Here is a 24,139-nt window from a genome sequence, read left to right as displayed (position 1 = left end):
AGCTGAGATCATTTCAACAAAATTTGGATGGATCTGTGATGATTGTACGAGGTCTACACACAAAGCAAAAATTGGCAAAATCAGAAGTGAATATATAGTAAAAGAAGAATCGTAATGGTAAAATCTGGATTTGAAATAGCAGAATTCCACTAAAAAGCGAAGAAAAAAATCTGATGGATGGATGAAAGAAGGAATGACGGACAGAGAAGGTAATTCCAAAATACCATACATTCAGTGGGATATAATATAAGTCAAAGAAGACAGAAATGCTTGTAGAGTCCTTATTGTAATGGACATAAAGTATAATATAAGTCAAAGAAGACAGAAATGCTTGTAGAGTCCTAATTGTAATGGATATAAAGTATAATATAAGTCAAAGGAAGACAGAAATGCTTGTAGCGTCCTTATTGTAATGGAAATAAATTATAATAACAAAACTCTAGGCAGTAGTCAATATAAAAAAAGGCAATATCAAGGAACAAGAGGCTCCCAGGAGCTGAAATCACTCAACTGGTTAATTTTTTGCCTTTTAAGGTAAATAACTCTAACACAGAGTTGTCCAACAATTTTGACTCAAGAAAACTTTGATAGGACTTATCATAAGGATCATATCATCAATTGAAAGTTCCATTACATCTATTATTGTTTTAAAGATATTGGCTGAAAACTGTTAAAAAAAAACATTTTTCACCTTTCAACAACTCTAACAAGGAGTTATCCAACAACTTTGATCTCCACACACCTTTGTAGGCCTTATCATAAAGGATCATTTCAGCAATTGAACATTTCCTTCTATCTATCATAGTTTTCAAGATATTGGCTGAAAACTGTTGAAAAAAAAATGTTTTTCACCTTTCAAGGGCAATAACTCTAACAAAGAGTCATTTGACAACTTTGACCCAATGCAGACTTTTGTAAGCCTTATAATGAAGATCAATTCGGCTTAACCTAACAGTTTCTGAGATATATGGGAAAAACTTCTGTCTGGACATCTATGTTCTATTTTCTGTAATGGCAGCCATGTTTTTTCAAGGGCATCAGTTCTATGCAGAATAGCAAGTTTATTTGCAATTGGTCAAGTAGTGTCAAGAAGATTTTTGAAAGAAATGACATTAAAAATAGCAAAAAAAAAATCAAAAAAGGAAACTCCTAACATGGCTTAACAGAATCAAACAAAAATTTGACCACGGATAGATCTCATCATGCTAAACACTTTTACCTGAATCAAAATTTGGCTAAACTTAACAGTTTTGGAGATATATGCTAAAAACTACTTTCTGATCCCTATGGGTCTATTTATAGTAACAGTAGCCATGTTTTTCGACAGATCAAAAATCCCTACATCAGTTCTATGCAGAATACCCTAAAAAAATATTCATACCAAGTTTGGTTCTACTTGGTCAATTCAGAGGCAAAGAATTTTGAAAAATTGTTAACGACAAAGGACAACAGATGAAAAATGATGGCAATAGCTCACCTGGCCGAAGGCCATGTACAGATTTTGGAAACGACCCCAACTGAGTCCTGATTTGGTATGTATATGATTTATTCTGGTAGAATCATTCATATTACAATGGTATACAGAAAAAAAAAGAAAAAAAAACAGATAATTTGAACATGAAGCATTGTACAGAAGTTGGGAAGAATTCTAGCTGTTACGGAACTGTTGAAATATATACAGCAATAGTTCATGGAGAATCAATTTGCTAATAATTCAAATAAATTTACTTAATTTTCTCATTTTTGATTTTTGCTTTAAGTGCATATTTTTACGAAAAGAAATTGAGTTGCAAATTATGGATAAGAAGTCTATCAATAAGATTTGTCTGTGGTGTAGGCTAGTAATTAATCTAATCAAAATGAAGCAGACAATACAATGCCAGGCTTAATTCTACCATATCATATTCTTTATTCAACAGCGACATCATTATATACATAATAGAATATATCTGCTATTAATTAAAACCTTATGTTATACATCTCATCAATAGAAAAAAACCATATCATATAGGTAAATAGAACACTATTGTGGTAATTCTATAATTATCCTCTACTTCAAAGAGATATGTGGGCAATCACATTTTGTGTTGTCTTCCCATACATTTACCAACAAAATGTAAGGTATTACCAGTTCTAGTGAACTTAAAAAGGACTAAAACTGACCTACATCTTGTTTGATTGATCCAAATATTACCCTTTCAGCAAAAGTAGATGAATAAGAGGGCACATTGTTAATGGATGAGAGCATTTATTTTTTATAATTACTTAAATGTTTCCATGGAAAATAATATTTAGTTGGACTTGAATTTTGTTGCTTGATAATCCATGAAATCATGAAAATTAATTAGTATTCCTGGATTGATTGCTTGATTAATTGTAGTTGAATGTCCATTGACAAAACAAAACACTAGGCCTCCAATCATATTGTCCTCAAAACATGTCTACAGTATATTCAGAAAGGTTAACCTTTTCTATCTTTTTTAGACTAAAGGTTAATGATAAAATCAATGTTGTTTTTGCCATTTTCAATAAGCAATTATATACTAGTGTCCCAATTCAAGGCTTTGCCTATATGGAGGAAAATTCCTCATACTCAAATAACTACTTTGTTGATTAAGCACCACTTGATGTAATGGGTAATATCAAATTTGTCTGTGCCTGCATTAAGAGTAATCAAGGGAACCAAGATTCTAGCAGAAATCATAAGAATGTAATCCAAGGACAAAGACCAAAGAGGAAAAACAGACACACAACAAAGAAAATAAAATAACCAAAATAAAATGTACTTCAATTACTTTTCCCCGTCCCATTATAATTTTACCATTCTTATACCAAAATTGATTATCATGCATGTGAGGTTCTTGTTTGTTTTTAGCAGATGATTGGTTTAAATTCAATTATAATGCCATCAAAACAAGTTCATTTTGCTTTATAACATTACACATAAAGGATGGGTGAAATCAGAGATAAACCATATTACATTTTAAATCTTGAAAGGTTACAATGCTGGTATTTTGAGCTTTAATTCTGATAATCCAAATTAATTACAATTTCTAACCATGCTGATTATTTTCCATTTTTATTAGACCATACTTACTGTTCATTGTTGCCTTCTGACGTTGACCAACAGCACAAACACTTCCAGTAGTTTGAATGATTCTGTACTTCATATTTCCGACTCGGCATACTGATATTATAAGATCCTTTAGTCCGAGGCATGTGTTAGTTATTGATGATAACTACAAACTCATTGTAACGTTAACTCACATCTTAGAACACAGGCCATGATTTGTGTGTATGTATAGCCATATTCTTGTCAATGTCATGACTTTCGAACAGAAGGAATATGCATCTCAGTATTTTTCAAGTCAGGTGGCAATTTTATTTGAGACAATACCACTATTTATAAAGAAATCCTATGGAGAATAACCCTTCATTGACTGTGCCAATGCACAGGGAAGCAGGAATATGATTCCTAAATTCAGATATGCAAATTTCAAAAACTTCCACGTTAGTTAGCAAAGTTCATTTTTCATCGATACTATACGTCCAGTTTTCACTTTACAATTTACTGTTGTTAATAGTCTAGACTGAAACTGTAATTAATAGACAAAATATATAAAATCAAATTCTGATAATACAACAAGAAAACTTGATATTATAAATTTATAATACCGTCAATGGATGATGATCTTTAGTTTATAAAGTCATTCTAAATCTCCATGATCCTTATATGACAGGTGCACATACACAATAAAAATTTACTTTTTAAAATCTCGTATATTTCCTTTTATAAAAACAATGACAAGTACAAAACAAACACTACTAATCCTTCAGTACAGCAGGGATCTGAGAGCCACAATATAAATAGTCATTGTATTTCCTCAACTAGCACTGTATCGTAAGAATGTTTATTCCTTTATGCAGAGGTCAATTTGAGCTGATAACCTACAATCAGCTAGCATCTATAATAAAAGTTTAACCAACAAAAATTAACATGCAATATAATTTTCAAGAAAAAAAAAAAGACACATTTTATAGCAAGAAATATACATATACTTCAAGAAACAGAGTTGATATTCCCTTGTTTGAATAAATTGTCTACGATATTAGACTGGACATGGAGATTTAACGTTTATCATTTCATAGTATTTCAATCTAAGTTTGGTAGATAGTTTTAATCTGACAGTCAAGTACTTAATGATTGTCAATTAATCAACTCTAATACCTGAAGTTAACTATATTATTCACTGTAAAAATGCATATCCAAATTTTACCATTTTCAGTCCACTTAATTCTTTATCCTAATACACATTGTCTTCAGACATGCTTTACACTTCACCTAGATGCAATTCTTTGTGGCAGCTATCCCAAAATTAGAATAAATTATGTTTTTTTAAAGGTAACAAATTTGGTTCACACCTCTGTAAACAAAGTTTTGGTCATAAATATGGGCTCATAAACATCTACCACTAATGAGTTTTGTACACCTATAGTGTAAAATACCTGGCCAAGATTAATTTCCTCCATATTTAATTAAATGCATGGTTACTTAAAATAGCTATAGACTTATCATTATTATCTTAGTTGCATGTGAGGTCTATCAATCTAAAACCAAGAACTGAATGAAAATGAAGAGGTAATAAAATCAGGAAATAAAATTGAATAAATAAATCAATACATCAAATTCATATTTTCCTTCAAGTTTTACAGAAAAAAAATTAAAATTAAATACCTTACTGAGAAATAAACTGTCTTCCTCAAATGTTTGGTTTTCATGACGTTACAAAAAATCCTGACCAATAGACACTTATATCCACAAATATGAAAATAAAAAATAAATTGAAAAAGTTCCCAATTTTTAAAATATTTTCATATACACCTTGTGATCAGCTGTAAAAGTACCACTCATTGCTGTACAGTGACCAGCTTGTCAAGTAAATATCATGTATTGCTAACTCTCAAATAATATTATCAAAAGAGGCTAAGTATCCAACTATTTTTAAAGACACCTCAGCATGCAATCCTACTTTGCAGTACCTTGCAATAACCACTACAGCTTAAGAGTATCATGTGTCACTAGAAAAATCTTTAAAAACCAATCCATTAATATGGCTAACTCCTATAACAAACTCTGCAACAAGTATTTCTGAATTTCATAACAAAATTGAGCTAAATTTCAATCCAATTTGACAAAAACCACTTTTCCCATGAAAAACTGACACTTGCCACATGGCCTGGAATAAATTTTCACAAAATAACAAATTTCCAAGACACTTCCATAAAATAAACAAGTTTCCTAGTTGTTAGCATTCCCCTGTCTGTCCTAATCCCCCAACAATGTTTACCAATCATACAAACTATTGACTGATATAAGATGATTCATCTGAGAGAGATAATATTCTGTTTCCCCTTGTCAACCTGCACAAGAAAATCATAAACATATGGCAATTCAATGAGAGTTTGTGCTACAGTGAGGGGGTTAACTGTGATTACCATGTAATCACTTTGATCATTACAAGGCAGAACATAATCAAACTCAATGTCTTGTAATAAGGCCAAAGAAAAAAATAATTGTCTGTCAAAGGTTACCTTACCTACCTACCCTATCTACATTTTATTGATATTTTTTTTATGAAGTGCCCCTTATCATTTTTTATATGAGCACCAAGAAATCCTCCCATAAGTGTCTATATACAATAACTTTTAAAAGTAAAATGACTTCCCTATTTGTTCATCCAATGTAACCTTAAAAGATAGATATTTTTCCATTGGCTAAGAAGGCCAGTATTTAAAGTATTTTATCTTTACTTAATACTTTTACATGTATTATTCATTCTGGTGGAGGATTCAGGGGGAGGCTTCGAGGGGTTGGATCTGCCCCCTTTTATTGTTGATAGAACATAGTGTTAATTTTGTATTTTGAGCAAAATTTGTGCAATAAAGAGAAAAGGTAGCCTGCAACCACCACTTCTATAAATTACTAAATCAGAGCAGTAAACTGAACAGAAATATAGGTAATTTGGCCAGAAAAGGGTCTAATGGCAATTAAGTTTTATATTTGAACAAATGATATGATGAAAGGGTACAATGAAGAAAGTTACAACTGAAATATTTATTGAAACCATAAAAAATGTTCAGCAAAACACAGACGTAATTCCACAGAAATACATCAATATTAGTGTATGAAGAAACAATCTACATGCCATTTACCAATATGACCAATTTCAATATGGAAGAAACCATGTTACAGCCATATCACTAAGCTGTGGCTTAAACGATTCATCCATTTATTCATGAGTTTGAACAGCAATAACCTAATGATGACTTCATTTCCATGAAAAGTTTGGAAATGACAGGAGCCATAATGGAGCAGTGACTTAGATCTTGCATAAAAGACAGTAGACACAGAGACATTATGGAAATAGTGGGAATTATAGGGTTATGGTACAATGTGTTGATGATTCACATGTGACTAAGGTACTGTAGGTCCATTCAACTTGGGTTATTATGGCAGAATCAGCTCATCTGCATAGAAGTGTGAAAAGAAAATGAGTAAACATGATGTACAGTTATGTGTAAAAAAGTTCAGTTCTTCCGATAAGGCAGCAGATCATGACTCATACAAAAGATGTAAAAAATAATCTATCAATTTAATTTGATGCATTAAAATTCCATGTGACAGAAGAGGTAAGATGTACTTAACGGACCTCAGAGTAGGAGCTGATATAAATAAACACACGAGGAATCAAGAGATTTACCTTGGTAAAGAGGGGGTATGGAAAATGGCTGAGCAGATCAAAGCCATAAATATAATCGTTAAGGTATAACATTATTGTAGAAAGATAAATATTGCATGCAAAATACTGCTTTTTTTCTACAATTGTGAGGGTAGCATGGCAAGTGAGTAGCTACTTCAAGTATCTATGACCTTAGTCAATCATACACTAATACACGTAGTAAAGGACACACATGTATAATTTAAAGTTTTTTAATATAAAATGCTTGGTATTAGTCTATATGGTCTGCTGCAATTTGGTGTCTTTCAGTGAAATAAGGGATGACATTATTACGCAAACCTACTTTTAATGATTCAGACTTTTTGGTGATCTCTGTAAGTATTTATTATTTTCATAAAGGTTATACTATGATGCATTTGTTGCATTTCACCATATCTCTTCCCTTCTTCTATTATAATGTTGTGAAACTGTGTGTGGTTTCCCCTCAGTTTCTTATATAACCTCTTTCTCCAAGGGTATACCAAATTATCAAATTATGGTTTTTCCTTTAGGATTGCTGTCTGAAGTTTATAAATTGTATTTGTCTTTTTATAATCAAATATTAGGGCAATAACCATGTAATGGGTTACACTAAGCAAGACAGACAGAGAACGAAGCACGAAATGAATCACTAATTGTTAAAATATACTTATCTTTAGTGAATGATGTAATTTTTACAAGTAAAACAAAGGCTACAGATTAATAATGCACAGGTGACTAAACAGAACTACATCTACATCAGAAGCATAGTAATTAGAGGATTTATATCAACTGACAGGTAATTATATACCTGTCTGGATGACAGTACAATCACACCTGTAATTAGCCAATCAGCTGATCCTAACCCAGGTAATAAAGGGGAAACTCTAAGAACTCAAAGAACAGAATTTCTAAATACTGGTAATTACCTGTACTTATGCAACAATAATAACGTAATGAGTGGATCATTGCACAGATGATTGGAATGAAAGTAAGACTCATAGAATTAGATTTCTTCAGATATTAAATGCATCTCAATAATTTTCAATCATAATGAACCTGTCATTAGAAATCAGCTGATCATAGTCAAGATGATCATGGAAAAGTAAAACTCTAACAACTAAATTCTTAATGCATCAAAAAAACTGAAATTTGTTTTTGCCTTCAAAAAGTATGTCCCTCCCTTGTTCCAAAGTTCAAAGGGATATTATAACTCCAACAAAATGCAATGAAGTATAAATTACAAGCATAAATTTTATGTTATATGCACAACAGCATAGCATGTCCTAATTACCTACGGAGTATTGTCAAATTTGGTGCAGTAGATTCATCAGAGCATTTAAAAATGTGACGGACAAACAGGGCAAAATCAATCGAAAACACTGGGCCATTTCCAGAACACTAGAAAATAACCACAGATTCAGAAAGAAGAAGAATTCTTGAAACATTTGCCGGAAATGTAGTCATACACGTCTCAAAGTCGTTCTTTTCACCAGGTGGCGGTTAAACATTTTTTTTCTTATATATCACTAAAAATAAAGAACAATAACTCAGTCAAGAATTTTGGGGCAAAGCATTGAGCTACGAAAAAAAAAATAATGGTAAAAACAGCAAAACTATAATTTTGGAACTGGATTGGACAAAGTCCAGACAGATTCTTCTGCCTAATGCCCCAGCAGTTTTTCTTATGTGTAACTAGAAAGGCTGAGGAGTTCAATAGAAACAAAATGTATTCCAAACAAAGTGAGGGTAGACATAATTAACCATCATAATAAACATGTAATCTTGAGTGTCATCTGATCATAGCCAAGGTGATCCTGCTAACATAAGATTTAAATAACTAAATATCTAAATGCATCCTCATAATTACCTGTCATAATGCACCTGTAATTAGGCAATCAGCTGATTTATTTATTTACCCAACTGAGAAGGGCTGAGAGAAACAGGGAGAGATGAAGTGGGCTTAGTTATATTTACATTTCATTACTTCAGTATAGTGATTGTGTATTATAGTAATTAGCAAATCAACCTCAGAGTAAATAAGTTATACATTACTTGAATGGTGTGACTTTCCGACTTTATCCAATTTGGCCAAAACAGAATATATCGAAAATAGGTATGGTGAATATGTCAAAGCGACAACAACCTAACCAGGATGAAAATGTCAGTCCAAGGACACACACTGGTCTTCAATGAATGAGGAGGAAACCCTTAAACCATAGGGCAGGCAGCAGCTGGCCCCACAACATCATCATACACAGGTACAGCAAAAGAGTTGCCCCTATAAACTCAAGTAACATGAAAAAACAAACTCAAGGTGAAAATGAAACAAGATATACAAAGGCAAGATAGTCTTGTTTCCTGCTACCAGTAAGAAAAAAACATGAGTTAACTGGGAGAAATATGAACTTTACCGGTGCTTGAGCCAAAATGACCACAAAAAGTTTAGGGAAAGCACAAACAAACAGTAAATAGGGTAACAGGAAACAGATAGATTATTGTTTTGGCCTCAAAATACATTAATACTGACACAATCAATCTACTGCAGAGTAGTCATGAAATTAAAGAAACTTAGTGTTCAAGAATAAAGTTTTTCACATTTAACTCATCTTTGAAGACAGCAAATTCATATGAAAACTTAAAGACTTTGGGTAGGCTGACTAATTACATAAATTCTTGTAGGTTTTTATGAGATTTCAAATCAAATTAATATCTGTCAAGTTCATTGAGCTGTTATTATAAAACCAAAATATATTTGTATGGATGCAATGATTTAACAATACCTAAAATTAGGTAAGCCATTAAGCCAGTTGTAAAGTGTACTGAAAAAGAACTACAGTTTGTGAAGTAACAATTTTTGTGATTTTCATGGGTAAGCCAAACCACGAAATTTGGTTACCAAAGAATAGGAGATTTCCATTGATGTGTACACTGAAAACCTAAAAACCCTGAATTCAAGAATCCATGAACTTGTGTTTCTTCCCTAACTCATGAAAATTGGTATTGATGAATTAAAGTACTTTCTCAGTAGTCATCTTGAGTTAATATCATGCTGTAGTTTGTATCACCAACTTTAAACAATATTAGTATCTTGCTGTAATTTGGTTCTAACAAGGTAAACCATTAAGCCAATGCTATAGTGCATTCATCTTACGTGTAAGTCAAACTGTAGCTTGTTTCTCAACTTAAAACATACAAGTGTCATGTGCAATAAAGGCTCCAATCTGTAAATTTAGAAGTCACTCTTTTACAGAAAAGTGTGGTACAAATTGAAGGGAAATTGATGATTGGTTGAGCGAGTCAGAATTTTCTAAGAACAATGACATTCATACCCATTGAAAGTGTCAGTCTACTACTGAAAAAGGTTAATAAACATGTCCTGCAATGGAACTGACATTTTACTGTAATCAATCAAACATAATACAGAACCTTGCTGCAAAACAAACATACATAGTGGAACACATCTGAGCTCTGGATAAACCAGTAACCCTTCATACCATACAAAGTATAAGCAGTAGACTTTGTAAGAATCATGCAAATTCTATAATACATCCCTATAAATGTTATACATTTTACTTTTTGTTATTAAATTGTTTTATAGGTCTACATGTATAATTCATTCCAATCTGTCTGCTTCTAGGAGATAATAAACCTTAAAAATCTTTACAGTTTCTATTATATTATAGTATCATTTACAGAGTTATCTCCCTTAATTTAAAGTTCAACAGAACATTCTATATACTTATTATCTTTTACAAACACCGTTTATACAAAAAGCCACCTGTTAATTTCCCTTTACTTTAAATACAAAAATTAAAAGAATATATATGCTTTCCAACCATGAATCACATTTTCCATGATTCTTATCTGGAGTGCTACTTAAATACTTTTTGAACCTGTGTAAACTGAACACCTGCCTTCACCAAACAAATCTTTCCAATAGGGTTTGGTTAAGGTAAGTTTCCCTGTTCATGAACTCTGGAGTTTTCAATGTTTCCAACTATTTTTTTAACATGATATGTCTGTCACATTCTTCCCAGAAAAGAACAAAAATGATTATTGACAATAACTTTTCTGTGTAATTCCATTGGAAATCTGTCAAGGTTTCAGGATGATTTATGGAACTCCTACACTTGAAATAATGAACAAATTACAATTCATAGAAAATCATTCATTTCATCCCTAAGGAACCAGAGCTGCCTTGAAAGTTTGTCTCTGATATATCATTCTAATGACCATAAATAAGGCATTGTTGGACCTGTGGGGTTTTGTGTTATAGTAAAACTACTACCATAGAAGAAGTCAACTTCCAAAGACAACTATAAAAATTGTGAGCAAAGCTCACCTAACAATACCCCTGCTCCCAGTCCAGTAACCATATGGTCAAAACAAATTGTCAAACAGGAAGTACATGTCACTTTAATCCAACAGTAAGGCATACCTATATAAAGCTTCTGTGAGAGTATGGCATAACTATATAAAGCTTCTGTGAAATACAAGCTAGTGAATGTTATCAGAAGTTGCAAAAAAAAAAAAAAAAAAAAAGTAATGACAAAGTCATGGACAGACAGATAGACAGACATACAGGTAATGATAATAAACATCCAACAAACCATCGGTAAAACAAAGATTTCTTTCATAAACTGTTCAAAAGTTACCATACTATTTATCCATAGTAAATATACTCATTACTGATAAAAGGGATTTTCTTTTGTTTATATATCATTGATATGGCAATCAAAATGTAGTATAAGATGCTAGATAGCCTGAGAAACTCAGAATTCATTCAAGTTGGCCCACAAACAGTGTTCAATATCATACCAACCGGTTCCAATATTAAAAGAACACAAGCAGTTCTAAAGTACATGTAGTAATACTGTGTCTCAAAACATATACCTCATATCCAGATTCTGAACCGCAGTTGTTACACTGAGCTCCACGCACAATTTTAAAGTGAATATTTGAACTGCACACCATGCAAGGACTGTGCATATACCAGCTTGAGAAAGTTTCACAATTAAGTTTCACATGTAACCTAGCATTTCAATTCATGCATACCATGACATCCTAAAACCTCAGTTAAGAAAATATTTTACCTAAAATATCTGCAAATAATACTGAAACATCAAATATAGAAAGAAAGTCATGATGTCTGTACCTACTATGATAGATAGATAGACTTTTTAGTGTTTTCCCAGTACATTCCACGATGATTTTATGTCACATTTAGGCAGATTAACTAATCAAAAATATGAGCATGTCACAGATGAAACCAAATAAGGTTAGATGTACAAGTCACAGAGGAAGCCAAATCAGGTCAGATGTACAAGTCACAGAGGATACCAAATCAGGTCAGATGTACAAGTCACAGAGGAAACCAAATCAGGTCAGAAGTACAAGTCACAGAAGACACAAAAACAAGTCATGTGTACAAGTCACAGAGGACATCAAATCATATCAAATGTACATGTCACAGAGAATATAAAATCAGGTCTGATGTACAAATCATAGAGGACATCAAATCAGGTCAGATGTACAAATCACAAAGGAACCCAAATCAGGTCAGAAGTACAAGTCACAGAGGACAAAATCAAGTCATGTGTATAAGTTGCAAAGGACATCAAATCATGTCAGATGTACATGTCACAGAGAATATAAAATCAGGTCTGATGTACAAATCATAGAGGACATCAAATCAGGTGAGATGTAAAAGTCACAAAGGAACCCAGATCAGGTCAGAAGTACAAGTCACAGAGGACACAAAATCAAGTCATGTGTATAAGTTGCAAAGGACATCAAATCATGTCAGATGTACAAATCACAAAGGAACCCAAATAAGGACTGATGTACAAATCATAGAGGACACCAAATCAAAACTGATGTACAAATCACAAAGGAACCCAAATCAGGACTGATATACAAATCATAGAGGACACAAAATTTATGTGATTACTGCAGTATTATGATGTCACAATGGAATAGAAAGATAGTAAGACTCTTGGGTTATACATAATATGCCTAATGAAGATATGTAAAGTCTATGGCCGACAATATTCACCAATCCATCTTCGTATGAAAAAAAAGGTCAGACTAACATCATTAACCAGATTCAAAAGAAGAAATTAAGACATTACTATAACAGACCAAAACTAACATCACATGAGTTGAAGCAAAATGGACACCACTTAATGGCACAAGAAACAGGGAAAGATCTGTTGAAGAACAATCACCAGTCAGTTCAGTAGTATCGAAAAGACCTGGGGATTCACCAAAGACCATGATGCCTGAAAATCCCTGGTTAAAGCCTAATTAGTTCCTGTAGGCCTGAAGAGGATAAGCAAGCAAGTACATCGAAACAAGAAATTAAAAGATGGACCAACTATGGGCCAGCCTCAATTAATTAGCCATATTACGGTAACTTATGTTTCTTCAGTAGCATTTCAAGTTTCACCTCTCATTATGGTAAAGATAGATATTTAAGGGACGTACATCTGCAACATCTGAAGAATTAAACAAACACAGAAAAATCTACATAATATAAAGAACTATAAACAACAAATAAAAAACAAGATTTTGAAAAGATTATTCTCCCATCCCCTAATTAAAGAAATCCACCTGGAAGAAAATATGACAGTTCCTATAAAATTCATCAAGGCACTACAGATAAACATCTAAGTAATCTCAGATGATGATAGAAGAATAATGTCTGATGTTTTTGAAGTGACAATTGTTAAGCATGTCTGATGAATGATCCACTTACTGATGAGTTCATTAGATAGTCTTGTGTTGACTTACATTTGGTTACAGTAAGCTGTTTCTTAGGTATTAACTTTTCATACTACTTTTATTGTGCTATTTACTGCCATGACCTCTAGTATCTGTATGTAAGGTTTGCAAGGATGAAGCTTTAAATCAGTTGGTTTAATTCACTGTAAACTATACTTTTGTCTGAAATAAGAGACTTTCTCTAGGGTCCTTTTTTTCACTTTTTTGTACTTTGATGTTCTTATTTTCAGTATAGACTTATGCTGGTTAGTTATGCAGGGGTACAACTTAAACACTTTTTTTTAAATGCTTCTTAGATACATGTATTGGAGATTGATAACCTAGATTCCAATAAAAATTTTATGAAATTTTGTGAATAAAACTAATCAATGCAAATCAGTAACACGAGTCTCGGTGTTATAACATTTTTGCAACATTGCATCTGAAAATATAGTATTTTAGCTTTAAACCATGAGAAAATAATGAAATTTCAAGAAATTTAGTTATCTCTCTATCATCAGATATAAAAACCAACACATTTGAGGTTAACTACACTAAAATAATATTTATACAAAATATCATTTTTGAGAAATAAAAAAAAAAACTGTTATAAAAGAAAAAGAAAAAAAATAACTGAATATTCCTCACATACAACTGGAAATATGTCTTAAAACAATTACATGTACTGCTTACCTTGTCATTATTACAATTCAAACTTCATTTCATTGCAGTCTCATTTCCTGTCCAGATATATCTAGTCTTAAAATTTCCAAAGCCATAAGGATGTTCCCATGGTAACCATTATAAAAGATAATACTGTCTTTTATGGTTTTTACCTGGAGCTAATCTTAGATTTATTTTAGTGTTCAAAAGTAAACAACAAAAAAAAAAACAATGTCTCATTTAACTCAATTTCAAAACCTTTTCATCTAATGAAACTGTCTTCTCCAATTATGATACTTTATTTCACTGGTTTAGATTTTTCAATTAAACGCTGTATATTTGTATGTTGAAGAAGTTCTAAATCATTTCTTCAATAGATTTTGTTCAAGTCCAAACTCCTAATATCGCCATATTTCCTGGCTGGTTATAAATCGAATGTTCTGAAATTTCCATTTCCATTTAACTTTTGTGCTATTTTGTTTATCTAAAACAAAAAAAGTTTATTTTTAAAGAAAATAAAAAATGAAAGGAATTACATATGAAAAAATGTTTTAATGTCAAACATGTAACCTGGAAGTAAATACACTGCATAGTTATCAAAAGTCCGTCTCTGTAAGGATCAGGCAGTGGGTGAAACATGATACAAAATAACCAAACACTTGACTATTATCAATTAAAAACAAACACTTGACCATTTTTGGTAAGTTATGTTATTATTCCATTGAACTGCACTGCAATTGAACATTTCAAAGGTAAGTAACTAAAAAATCTCAATTTCTCACTAAATAGACAAGAACATTCCTATTCATCTTCATTTCTCATGCAAGATTGGGAAATCTCAGACATCCTTAGGAAAGACAGAAGTCTCATCCTCCACATCTGATATTTCCCTATCTTGCACTGATATAGGTGTTATCTAACATTCAAATGAAAAATTCCCAAACACATCTAGTGTTGTAGACATTTCAATAAGAGGAAATTTATCTCAGTTAAAATACGTATCAGATTGGTGGGTTTTTGACAAGCATGTTTTAGATTTTCCCATTGTACCAGATTCTTACAAAGACTCGTATAATGTGACAAAGTAGTATTTGTTATTAATGAGTGTCAGATGATATTGGACATGCATCCTAAAAGTCTTATTCATTCAACAACAATGGAAAAAATCAATGAAAATACAGGATATTGCTGGAGTATCAATGATCAGTCTTTTTAATATTTTTTACTAATTTTTTATTATTAGATACTTTTCAACTTCTAGGTCAACCAATGATATATAGAGTATGTTAGTCTCGTTCTTGTTTTATTTTCTTTACCAGAATTTACGACGTAAAACGTATTGAAAACAGAGGACTGATCTGCATTTTATTGTTTACTTCCGGGTATTCGAAACGCTGTATAACAAGGCAAAATCCTCTATTTTATGTTTTTTTTCTTAATACCTTTATCATGTAGAAATATATATTTGTTATTTTTTATCTGTATTTTTTACACAAAAAGATGTTTTGCCCTCAACACCGAACTCAACACTCTCTAAATGACAAATCTCCATGCTTTTGAATGGTAGACTAGGACCCAATCTCATGAAATCACAGGGTCACATGACGAGACTTACATACCCTATTGTGGAAGAATAGCCAAAAAGGTTCACCCACTGACACTGACTTTGACAATACAAACTGAAAACTGAAAACTTTTGTTTTGGATATCTTAATAGAAAAAAAGTCAATAGTATCCAAACTCTTCATTACATGCTCACTGAGATAATAACGATATAGTCTATGTTTGCCACAGCTGTCATCAAACTGCTAATTTCCTATAATCCTTGCATGCCAAATTATGTAAGGTAATTATGATTTTAGTTTTATTCCATAAAAGACATTGCCAATGACTTAGTTTTGTGCTAAACACTGTATCAATATCATTAGTATCTATAATACATTACCTTTAACCCCATATATTCATTTTTCCCCTTTTAATTCCAGGAAGCTTTTAAAATTTGATAAAACTGCAAGAAATTAAGGCAGCAATCCTATAAAAATGTCTACCTGTATCAATACATCCACAATGAAATGCATTTGTGTCAAATTTTAGTCTGGCAACACTGACTGAGTATCAATACCTCTTATTTGGTATGAATATCAACTTCAATATTCATCTCAAAATTCTCTAGTCCATATCAGAATTATAATTACTATAGACCACCTCCAACATCATTTTTTACCATAAAATCCTACAGTTAAAAAACTGAACTCCTTCCACAGGTTTAATGTTCACTATAAAATCTGCCAATTCACTAATTCTACATGTAAGACGAATCATCTAACAGTACTATAGACAAAAAAATCTTCCAATTCACAAAATCTATCAAACATTTTCATGGCATGTCAGTCCAATGCAGCTCATAGAAAACCATTATATATTTGATTACCAGCTGTTCACAGCATTGTATAAAATTTATGAAATGAAATATTCAAACTATGTCAATTTTTTCCCCTAAAATACAATTCAACATCTCCAAGACAGGCAAAAGTATTTTATACAGATGTCAATAATTCCAACTAAATAATTGTTAGTGAATCAACAATAATATACCACTCAATCCTGATAAATGTAATTTGTTTCCTGCTCAGTAAATGTAAAAGTTTCTTGTAAGTTCGTTCACTCCCCAATTACTAATAATTATGATTGATATCCACTGAAAAACTGACTTTGCTCAATAAATATAAATTAAACTGGTAAGTTCATTTGCTTTTCATACTGCACTTACTAATAATCACAATTGATATCCACCAAAAAACTGACCTTAATGTGCAAATTATTGATAGCTCCAAAAGACATTGTATCTGAATTTGCTTGGTATCCATAGAAATATATTCACACAACAACAAAATTGACAAAAGTGTAAATAAGGGCTTTTTTATTTCATTGAAACTTTCCGTAATTTCTGCTAGTAGATTTTTTTAATGTCTAACAGGACATATTCCAATACACAAATTAAAACTTCTTCAACACTTTAAACAGAATTAATTTTAGTAATCACATCACATGTAGAAATAGTGCATTCAAGTCTTTCCAACTTTACCAAGTTGCTGCTAATTCATGCATCAATAATCCAAATATTTGATCATCTATTCACATGGAATCTACAACCAACCATTGACAAAAGTCATCTTGAGTCTTTTGCAAATATAAATTTCAATTACAGTATAAAAGCACTGCTCTTTTCTTCCTCAGCCACCAGTATGTTATCATCCAATGAGTCTTCAGAGGATTCAGTATTCACTTACACCTTTCAGACATCTCTAACACCTGTACAACCCTGACTGTTTCAAAACTGCACTGTGAATGTTAATTACAAATTCTTGTCTCAGCTCTACAAATTAAAGTCACTTTTCAAACCATCTGAGAATTCAACTATTTCTACTTCCTTCAAAGTTTCACACTTTTCTGTTGCAACAAGATGGCACAAAGTCTGAAGAACTTCCGGAGGAAAATTCACAAGTTTATTGAATCTGTTACCAGAAATTGACAAAAGTCATCTGTTCGAAAGAAAAATATAGTCTTTCCTGGGAATTGATTCAAGTTTATTCTAAGTCATGGCAAAAAACCATTCTAACTTTCCCATCCAGAAATTTAAATAAATTAGAGAAAATCCCAAAATCTATAAACATTCTTCAGTCCTTTTATGCTTGGCATTTATTGTTTTACAATCGAAGCCTGAAATAATTTTCATTTAAACAGAATTTAGTGGTTTATGTAAATACATTTATTTCTAAACTATAGATCAAGAATTCTGCTTTATTCACTGTAACTGAGGGATAAATTGGCCTATTTATGGCTTTATTGTTCCTAAATCCTTGTTCTTTTTATGATATCAGTACAATTTTCCATTTTATTGCATTGGTACAAAATATTATATGAGCTGTTATACCGCGAAAAGGGGCCAGTGATTCTATAAGCTGTCAGTCAGCCTCGCCAAGATGTCTCTTAATTTCCAGTGATGGTAATAGCAAAAACTAGTCTATTGTAAAATTTAAGATCAAAACATGAAAAATGACAATTATGTCATTTGATTTTCTGACTGATATTGAGATGATTTTGGCATTCCAAAACCATTAACTATTATCACTTAATTTTCTTAATGATGTATGCTTATTTTACACTGATTGTGGTTGGAGGCATAGGTTGGTTCTCCCTTTTCTGTTGTAAAATAGTACTGCGAAAGTACTATTGTTCCATTCATGGGGTACTAATTTTTTATGGTTTTCATGGGTAGGCCAGACCATGAAATTCAGTTCCCAACGGAAAGGAGATTCCCTTTGATGTGTATACTGAAAACCTCAAATCCATGAATTCAAGAATCCACAAACCCGTGTTTCTTCCCTAATTCAGGAACATTGGTATCCACGAACTAAAGAACTAACTGGTTCACAGAAGTATAAATTTGCAAAATTAGGACAAACAGGAGCAAATAAAATCTTTCAAACCAATTTAAAAAATCAACAGATCCCTGCCAAGAAACATCAGATAAGTCACTGTTGAGAGCACTACACTTATAGAGAATTGGCATTTACAGGGAACTTATTGATAAAAGGACATGTCATAGTTCATTTCATAAACAGCTGTAAGATTCTAAAATAAAAATGACATTTCTTCACAATTCATAATCCTCATTAGAGATGCTAACTTCTACAGATATTAACTTCAGTCTGATAGCACTAAAGGCACCAAACTAGAATACTCAATTGTTTACAAAAAGTCAGCCAATCCTGTTGACATTTTACATCTTAACATTTACTACTTTGTAAAAAAAAATATACAGTGAAATCTGCCTAATCCAGACCCTTTTAGGGGCTTAAAAATTGGTTTAGACTAACGTTTGGTTTACTGAGGTTCCAACTACATTTAAACTGATGTAAAAGGAATTTTAAAAGACTATCTGGTTTGGACAGCTTTTTGGGAAAATTAAGGATCTGGTTTTTTGCTCACAAAATTGATTCTCAAAACCAGTCATGTTTACAAAGAAAACCGAGTTGCTCACCATTACCCAGACCATGAAAAACAGTAAGGCTTGGGGTCTGCTAGCTATTTTAAGTGAGGAGCAGACTTTTTAGTTTTTATGAAGTTTCTACATGAGCTCGATTGAAAGCCATGAGGTTCATTTTGTATTGTAAAATACATTAATGGAAATTCTCAAAAAGACTGGGAAGCATTATTAATAATTTTAAAAACCAGAAAAAGTTATGCCAATGAAAAATCTAGAATTTCATTTATTTTTTGCTAAAAAATCAGAAATTATAAGACTTTTAAACCTGCACTGTGTATTTCAATGACCAAAATCAGAAGATTCATGATAAAATAGTAAGGGTTGGCAGCCCTGCCTGCCTGCCCCATTCACTAGGTAGGAGAAATTCTAAAAAATTTCAGTGCATATTACATAACAATAAACATTCCTGTGTTCATTGCATTACATCTTCATCAAAATGAGAAGAAAAACAATAGAACAACAACAGAACTAGATTGCTTTACAGCTTAAGTTCTATCCATTATTTCGGTTATAAATCCTTTTTAATCAAAAATATGACATAATAGGAATTGAGCTCCATATTAATATCCTTTGCAATAAATTTTATGTCTTATTGCAATAATTCTGTCTCTGTCCTAATGAATTTTAGAAACAATAAAAAGTGTTTGTTTGTTTGTTTGTTTGTTGGGGTTTAACGCCCGAGCAGCAATATTTCAGCTATATTCAGGCAATGAACATGAAGTGGATGATAAAATGAACATGAAATGAAAAATGGGATGGGACACAAGGACAATGGGGTCGAGAAATTTTGAATGCCACTGGATATAGGGAGAGGTGGGTAGGGTCGGGCAATTTAGCCTCCTGTGGCGGAGCCCTATGGTTCCTACTCCGGAAGAATACCACAGTAGGGTTCTTTATCATGCGAGGAACGTGGCATCTTTCCCAACACGGTGCACCACTATGGTTTGCGGTCTGGTAAAAAGTGATGAAATAGGATAAAACAATAGGCCAAAACTAAAATATTGTTTCTTTCCTGGTCATATGCCTCGAAAGACAAAATGCTCTATACAAACAAACATTTTATGATATTTTCATGAAATACGCAAATCTGTTACTCCTAAAATAGTAATTAGGGTGGAATGAAGTACTAGTTCTGGAAGTAAAATAACTGTATGGGATAATCAAGTGAACCATTAATTAAATCCATAAGGTAAACCTGGGTACAGTAAACAAATAATTAATCAAGTTTGGACTTACATAACCTTTATTTTGATGGAGAAACCAATTTTTATTGCAATATTATGTTGATGACATAATCAACTGCAATGTCATGAAAATCACTTAAACCATTACCAAGAATCTGATTCAAAATTAGATTATTCTTTACAGCAGTATTCTAGGTTGAGCAAAAGTTATATTTGTCCTTGAGGTAATTGGCAATTGCTGTGAGGGAAAAATAAAAAGTATTGATTGAAGTCACAAGAAAGCACAGAAAACATATTGCCAATTATCATTGAAGACTATGAACTTCATTGTAGAAAGCTAACCCTCAGCATCGACACCATCTAATAAAACAATGATGTTGATGAAAAGTAATTCTGTTCTTTTACCCAAAACAATTAAGTACAACAGATTTTGCAAAATTCAGTGTCATAAGAAATTGGGACTCAAATTTCAAAGAAGACATCATCACAATTCTGTAAACAAAAATTGTGAACAGACAGACATGTTGAAAAACAATCATTGATTATTGGGGTTTAACGCCCGAGCAGCAAAACAAGCCCTAAACATTGTGTATACCATCATACGTAGATTACTGTAATGTTTAATTTTTTGTACTAACTTTTGCTTTTTTGTTATGGTAAAGTAAGCACCAAAAATACTTACACAGAAATTTGATTTTTCATGCTATGAAACACTCATTTTTTCTAAACCACATAAAATGATAACCATGAAAATGTTTAACAGCTTCAGTACAAGAATATCAACCACCAGAAGAAATTATTACTTGTACAGTTATTTTTATTCAATGAATGTGTGCTTTCTGGAATATAACAATGGATTCATGAATAGACAGCATTAAACTTTCAGTTCTTTCAATCCCATCATGTTTCAATTTCCTTAGGCTTTCCTACCAATTACAAGTCTGTCTGCAATTTACTATAAATTCTTCAGCATCAACATGTAGGTACCAGTATCGTATTGCATATCCCTGAGCGGGTGTACGTCAAAACATGGATGCCATAAAAATATAGTGCATTTTCTTTTTGCCTCTCTACAAACTAATGTTTTGTCAAAAGACATGAACAATGACTTAAAAAATAGAGCAAACATCACACTGTAAGATGAAGAACTTTTTTAAAAGAAAATCTAACATAATATCATAAAAATGTTCCACTGAAAAGGTTGGTTAGGTGAGTGCAAAACGAAAGTGAAAGTAGGGAAAATGGCTATTTATAGTTCAAGACTACTTTTCTGTCCAATCTTCGTGGACTCACCCTATTTTCTTTGCAGGAAATTATTTTTTCACATGTCCTTAGAAATGCTACATAAGTGAAAGTTTTATTGAATCAATTTACATATTTTTTAAAAAATCCTAAAAATATGCACTTCACTATAGAGGTCTATGGGAAAATTAATACGATACTGAGACCTGTATATCTACCATTGAAACTAAGAATCACATAAGCATTTTAGAGTTACCTCCCTTTTGCAGATGAATTCTGTTTTTTTAATCTTTCTGTTGATATATCAAGTGATTCTAATATGAAGTGCTTCAAAGCTCTTTAGACCACAGCCATGACAAAACAGTGATAAACATATGACCAATGCCATAGACTGTGTCTATTTAACAATATGAAGGAAACTAGTCCTATTTGAATCAAACCAAATCATAGAAACTCCATTTTATCATTGTTTTACCATGGGCTGGCCATTTATGTTGCATAAGTACTTAAAATAAATTTTGTGAGTACATTTAACTATACCTTTAGTTAGAAAAATCAAATACCTGTTAACTTTTGGAACAGTTAATGTGGGATCTTCTTCCCCATTGACACTGTCTCATGTGGAAGATTTTTACATGAAAGAAATTTGTTTATGTAAAAATTCATTTATTTAGTATTTTTAACCAAAACCTTCCAAAATTCATATATTTTTATGTGATAGATTCTAAATTTTCAGTGATTTTGTGGAAGTGTCTCCTCTACTGTGGGAGGGTTAACAGGTATGATTTCAATATGCTATTTTCACATTATTGTTATAGAAACTCTGGTGCCAATTTTATCTAAAATAGCATGCAAAAAAAATGCAAACTGCAGGCTCTATGTGATGGGTTTTGGAAGTCTGAGCTAAGTTCTTTATGTACGAAAACAATGAACAAAGAGGGCTTCAGTTAAGGTGCTTTTCTGAATGAACAGATTCAGAAACTGAAATGCATTCTGGGATTGCTATTTTTCATGACCTTCCTGTCTGGTCAAGACATGTTTCACAAATACGCTTCAAAAGCGCAAGATTGTTTACAAGGATAGGAGTTAAAATTTTTGAACTTGTCCATTGCAAAGATGAATAACCTGTTTGTATAAAGGTCCCATCCAAATGGCTATTTTCAACGCCAGTAAATACTTCAAGTTTAACTTTTTGAGTGTGTAGTATAACCCAGTATTTTAATAACCAAGTATTCAAAGTAATCTCAGAGTAAATAAATACTGCAAGTCAAGCTGAAAAATGGGTATGTTACAGCACTTGAATGGTATGAACTACCCACTTATACCATAAACTACATACCATATACAGTCGAACCTCGATGTGTACTCGAACTCGGATTAGTCGAAATCTTGGATAACTCAAACTAATTACGAAGTCCCAACAAAACTCCCCTTACTCCAATACAATTTTACCTCGGATGACTCGAACTCAGATGAATCGAAACCTCAGATAACTCGAGGTAATCAATCAGTCCCCTTGATAGGACTTCCAGGTTAATTAACCCTGATGTCTTGAAGTCAATTAATTAGTTGGAAAACTGATTGCTTTATTACAAACCATGATCGAAGTGTGTTTTAACAACAGTTAGTGTGGCTTTTAAAATTAATTTGTTGACACTCTTTATGGTTTGATTTGTTTATTTAATTAATTTAAAATTGCAGGTGTTGTTAAAAGATAGAAATTTTATTAATAACACGAGGGAATTTACACTAACAGTGATATCGGATATTTTGATATTTTGATAAAAATTTTCAGAAATACAGATGAATTTTAATGGTATCTGACTATTTAATGAAACATCAAACAGACAATAGTTAGGGTATTTCAACAACTACATTTGTTTTGCTAGTGAATTTGAAATTTCATCGTAATATTGTAGAGCACATGGTTTGACGATACTCCGGATTGTGAATCAAACAAAGCAGCATGTTATGAACTATGACGTTTTTGATATAGAAAACATAAAAAAGAAATTTCACTAAAACACTCGGTGCCATTCAGTATTTCAAACATGATATACAACATACAAAAAATATCTTCCGATATGAAACTCTTGACATTACGAAGTACCGTGTAAAATGAAGTACATGTACAGTTGAACCTCGATGTGCTGAACTCGGATTAGTCGAAATCTCGGATAACTCCAACTAATTACAAAGTCCCAGCAAAAAACTCCCCTTACTTCAATACAATTTTACCTCATGAATCGAAATCTCGGATAACTTGAGGTTATCAATCAGTACCCTCGATAGGACTTCGAGGTTAATTAATCCTGATGTCTCGAAGTCAACTAATTAGTCAGAAAACTGATTGCTTTATTACACACCATGATCGGAATGTGTTTTAACAACGATTATTGTGGCTTTTGAAATAAATTTGTTGACACTCTTAATGGTTTGATTTGTTTATTTAATTAATTTAAAATTGCGTGTGTTGT

The 24,139-nt window shown here is 32.1% G+C and overlaps 1 protein-coding gene across 8 annotated transcripts in view; it reads right to left on the bottom strand.

The window, feature by feature from the left end:
- Positions 1-24,139, bottom strand: part of LOC148601119 (rap1 GTPase-activating protein 1-like) — a 145,923-nt gene that overhangs the window by 90,508 nt on the left and 31,276 nt on the right. Inside the window, exon 1 of one of the 8 annotated variants that reach the window (XM_088556121.1) lies at positions 14,217-14,239. The exons of 6 other annotated variants lie outside the window; for them this stretch is intronic. In XM_088556121.1, coding sequence (XP_088412247.1) covers positions 14,217-14,224 — 8 coding nt within the window. In that variant the 5' untranslated portion in view covers positions 14,225-14,239. Of the gene's footprint in view, positions 1-3,097; positions 3,961-14,216; positions 14,240-24,139 lie in introns of those variants that run through there. One more of the 8 variants, XM_088556112.1, reaches the window with a different exon arrangement.

This window comes from Perna viridis, chromosome 12, assembly GCF_037379345.1.
Source record: "Perna viridis isolate PV_CMFRI_1.1 ecotype Kerala chromosome 12, ASM3737934v1, whole genome shotgun sequence".
NCBI classification, from domain to species: domain Eukaryota; kingdom Metazoa; phylum Mollusca; class Bivalvia; order Mytilida; family Mytilidae; genus Perna; species Perna viridis.
The sequence above is the reverse complement of the archived record's forward strand: the minus strand, read 5'-3'. Positions and strand labels throughout refer to the sequence as shown.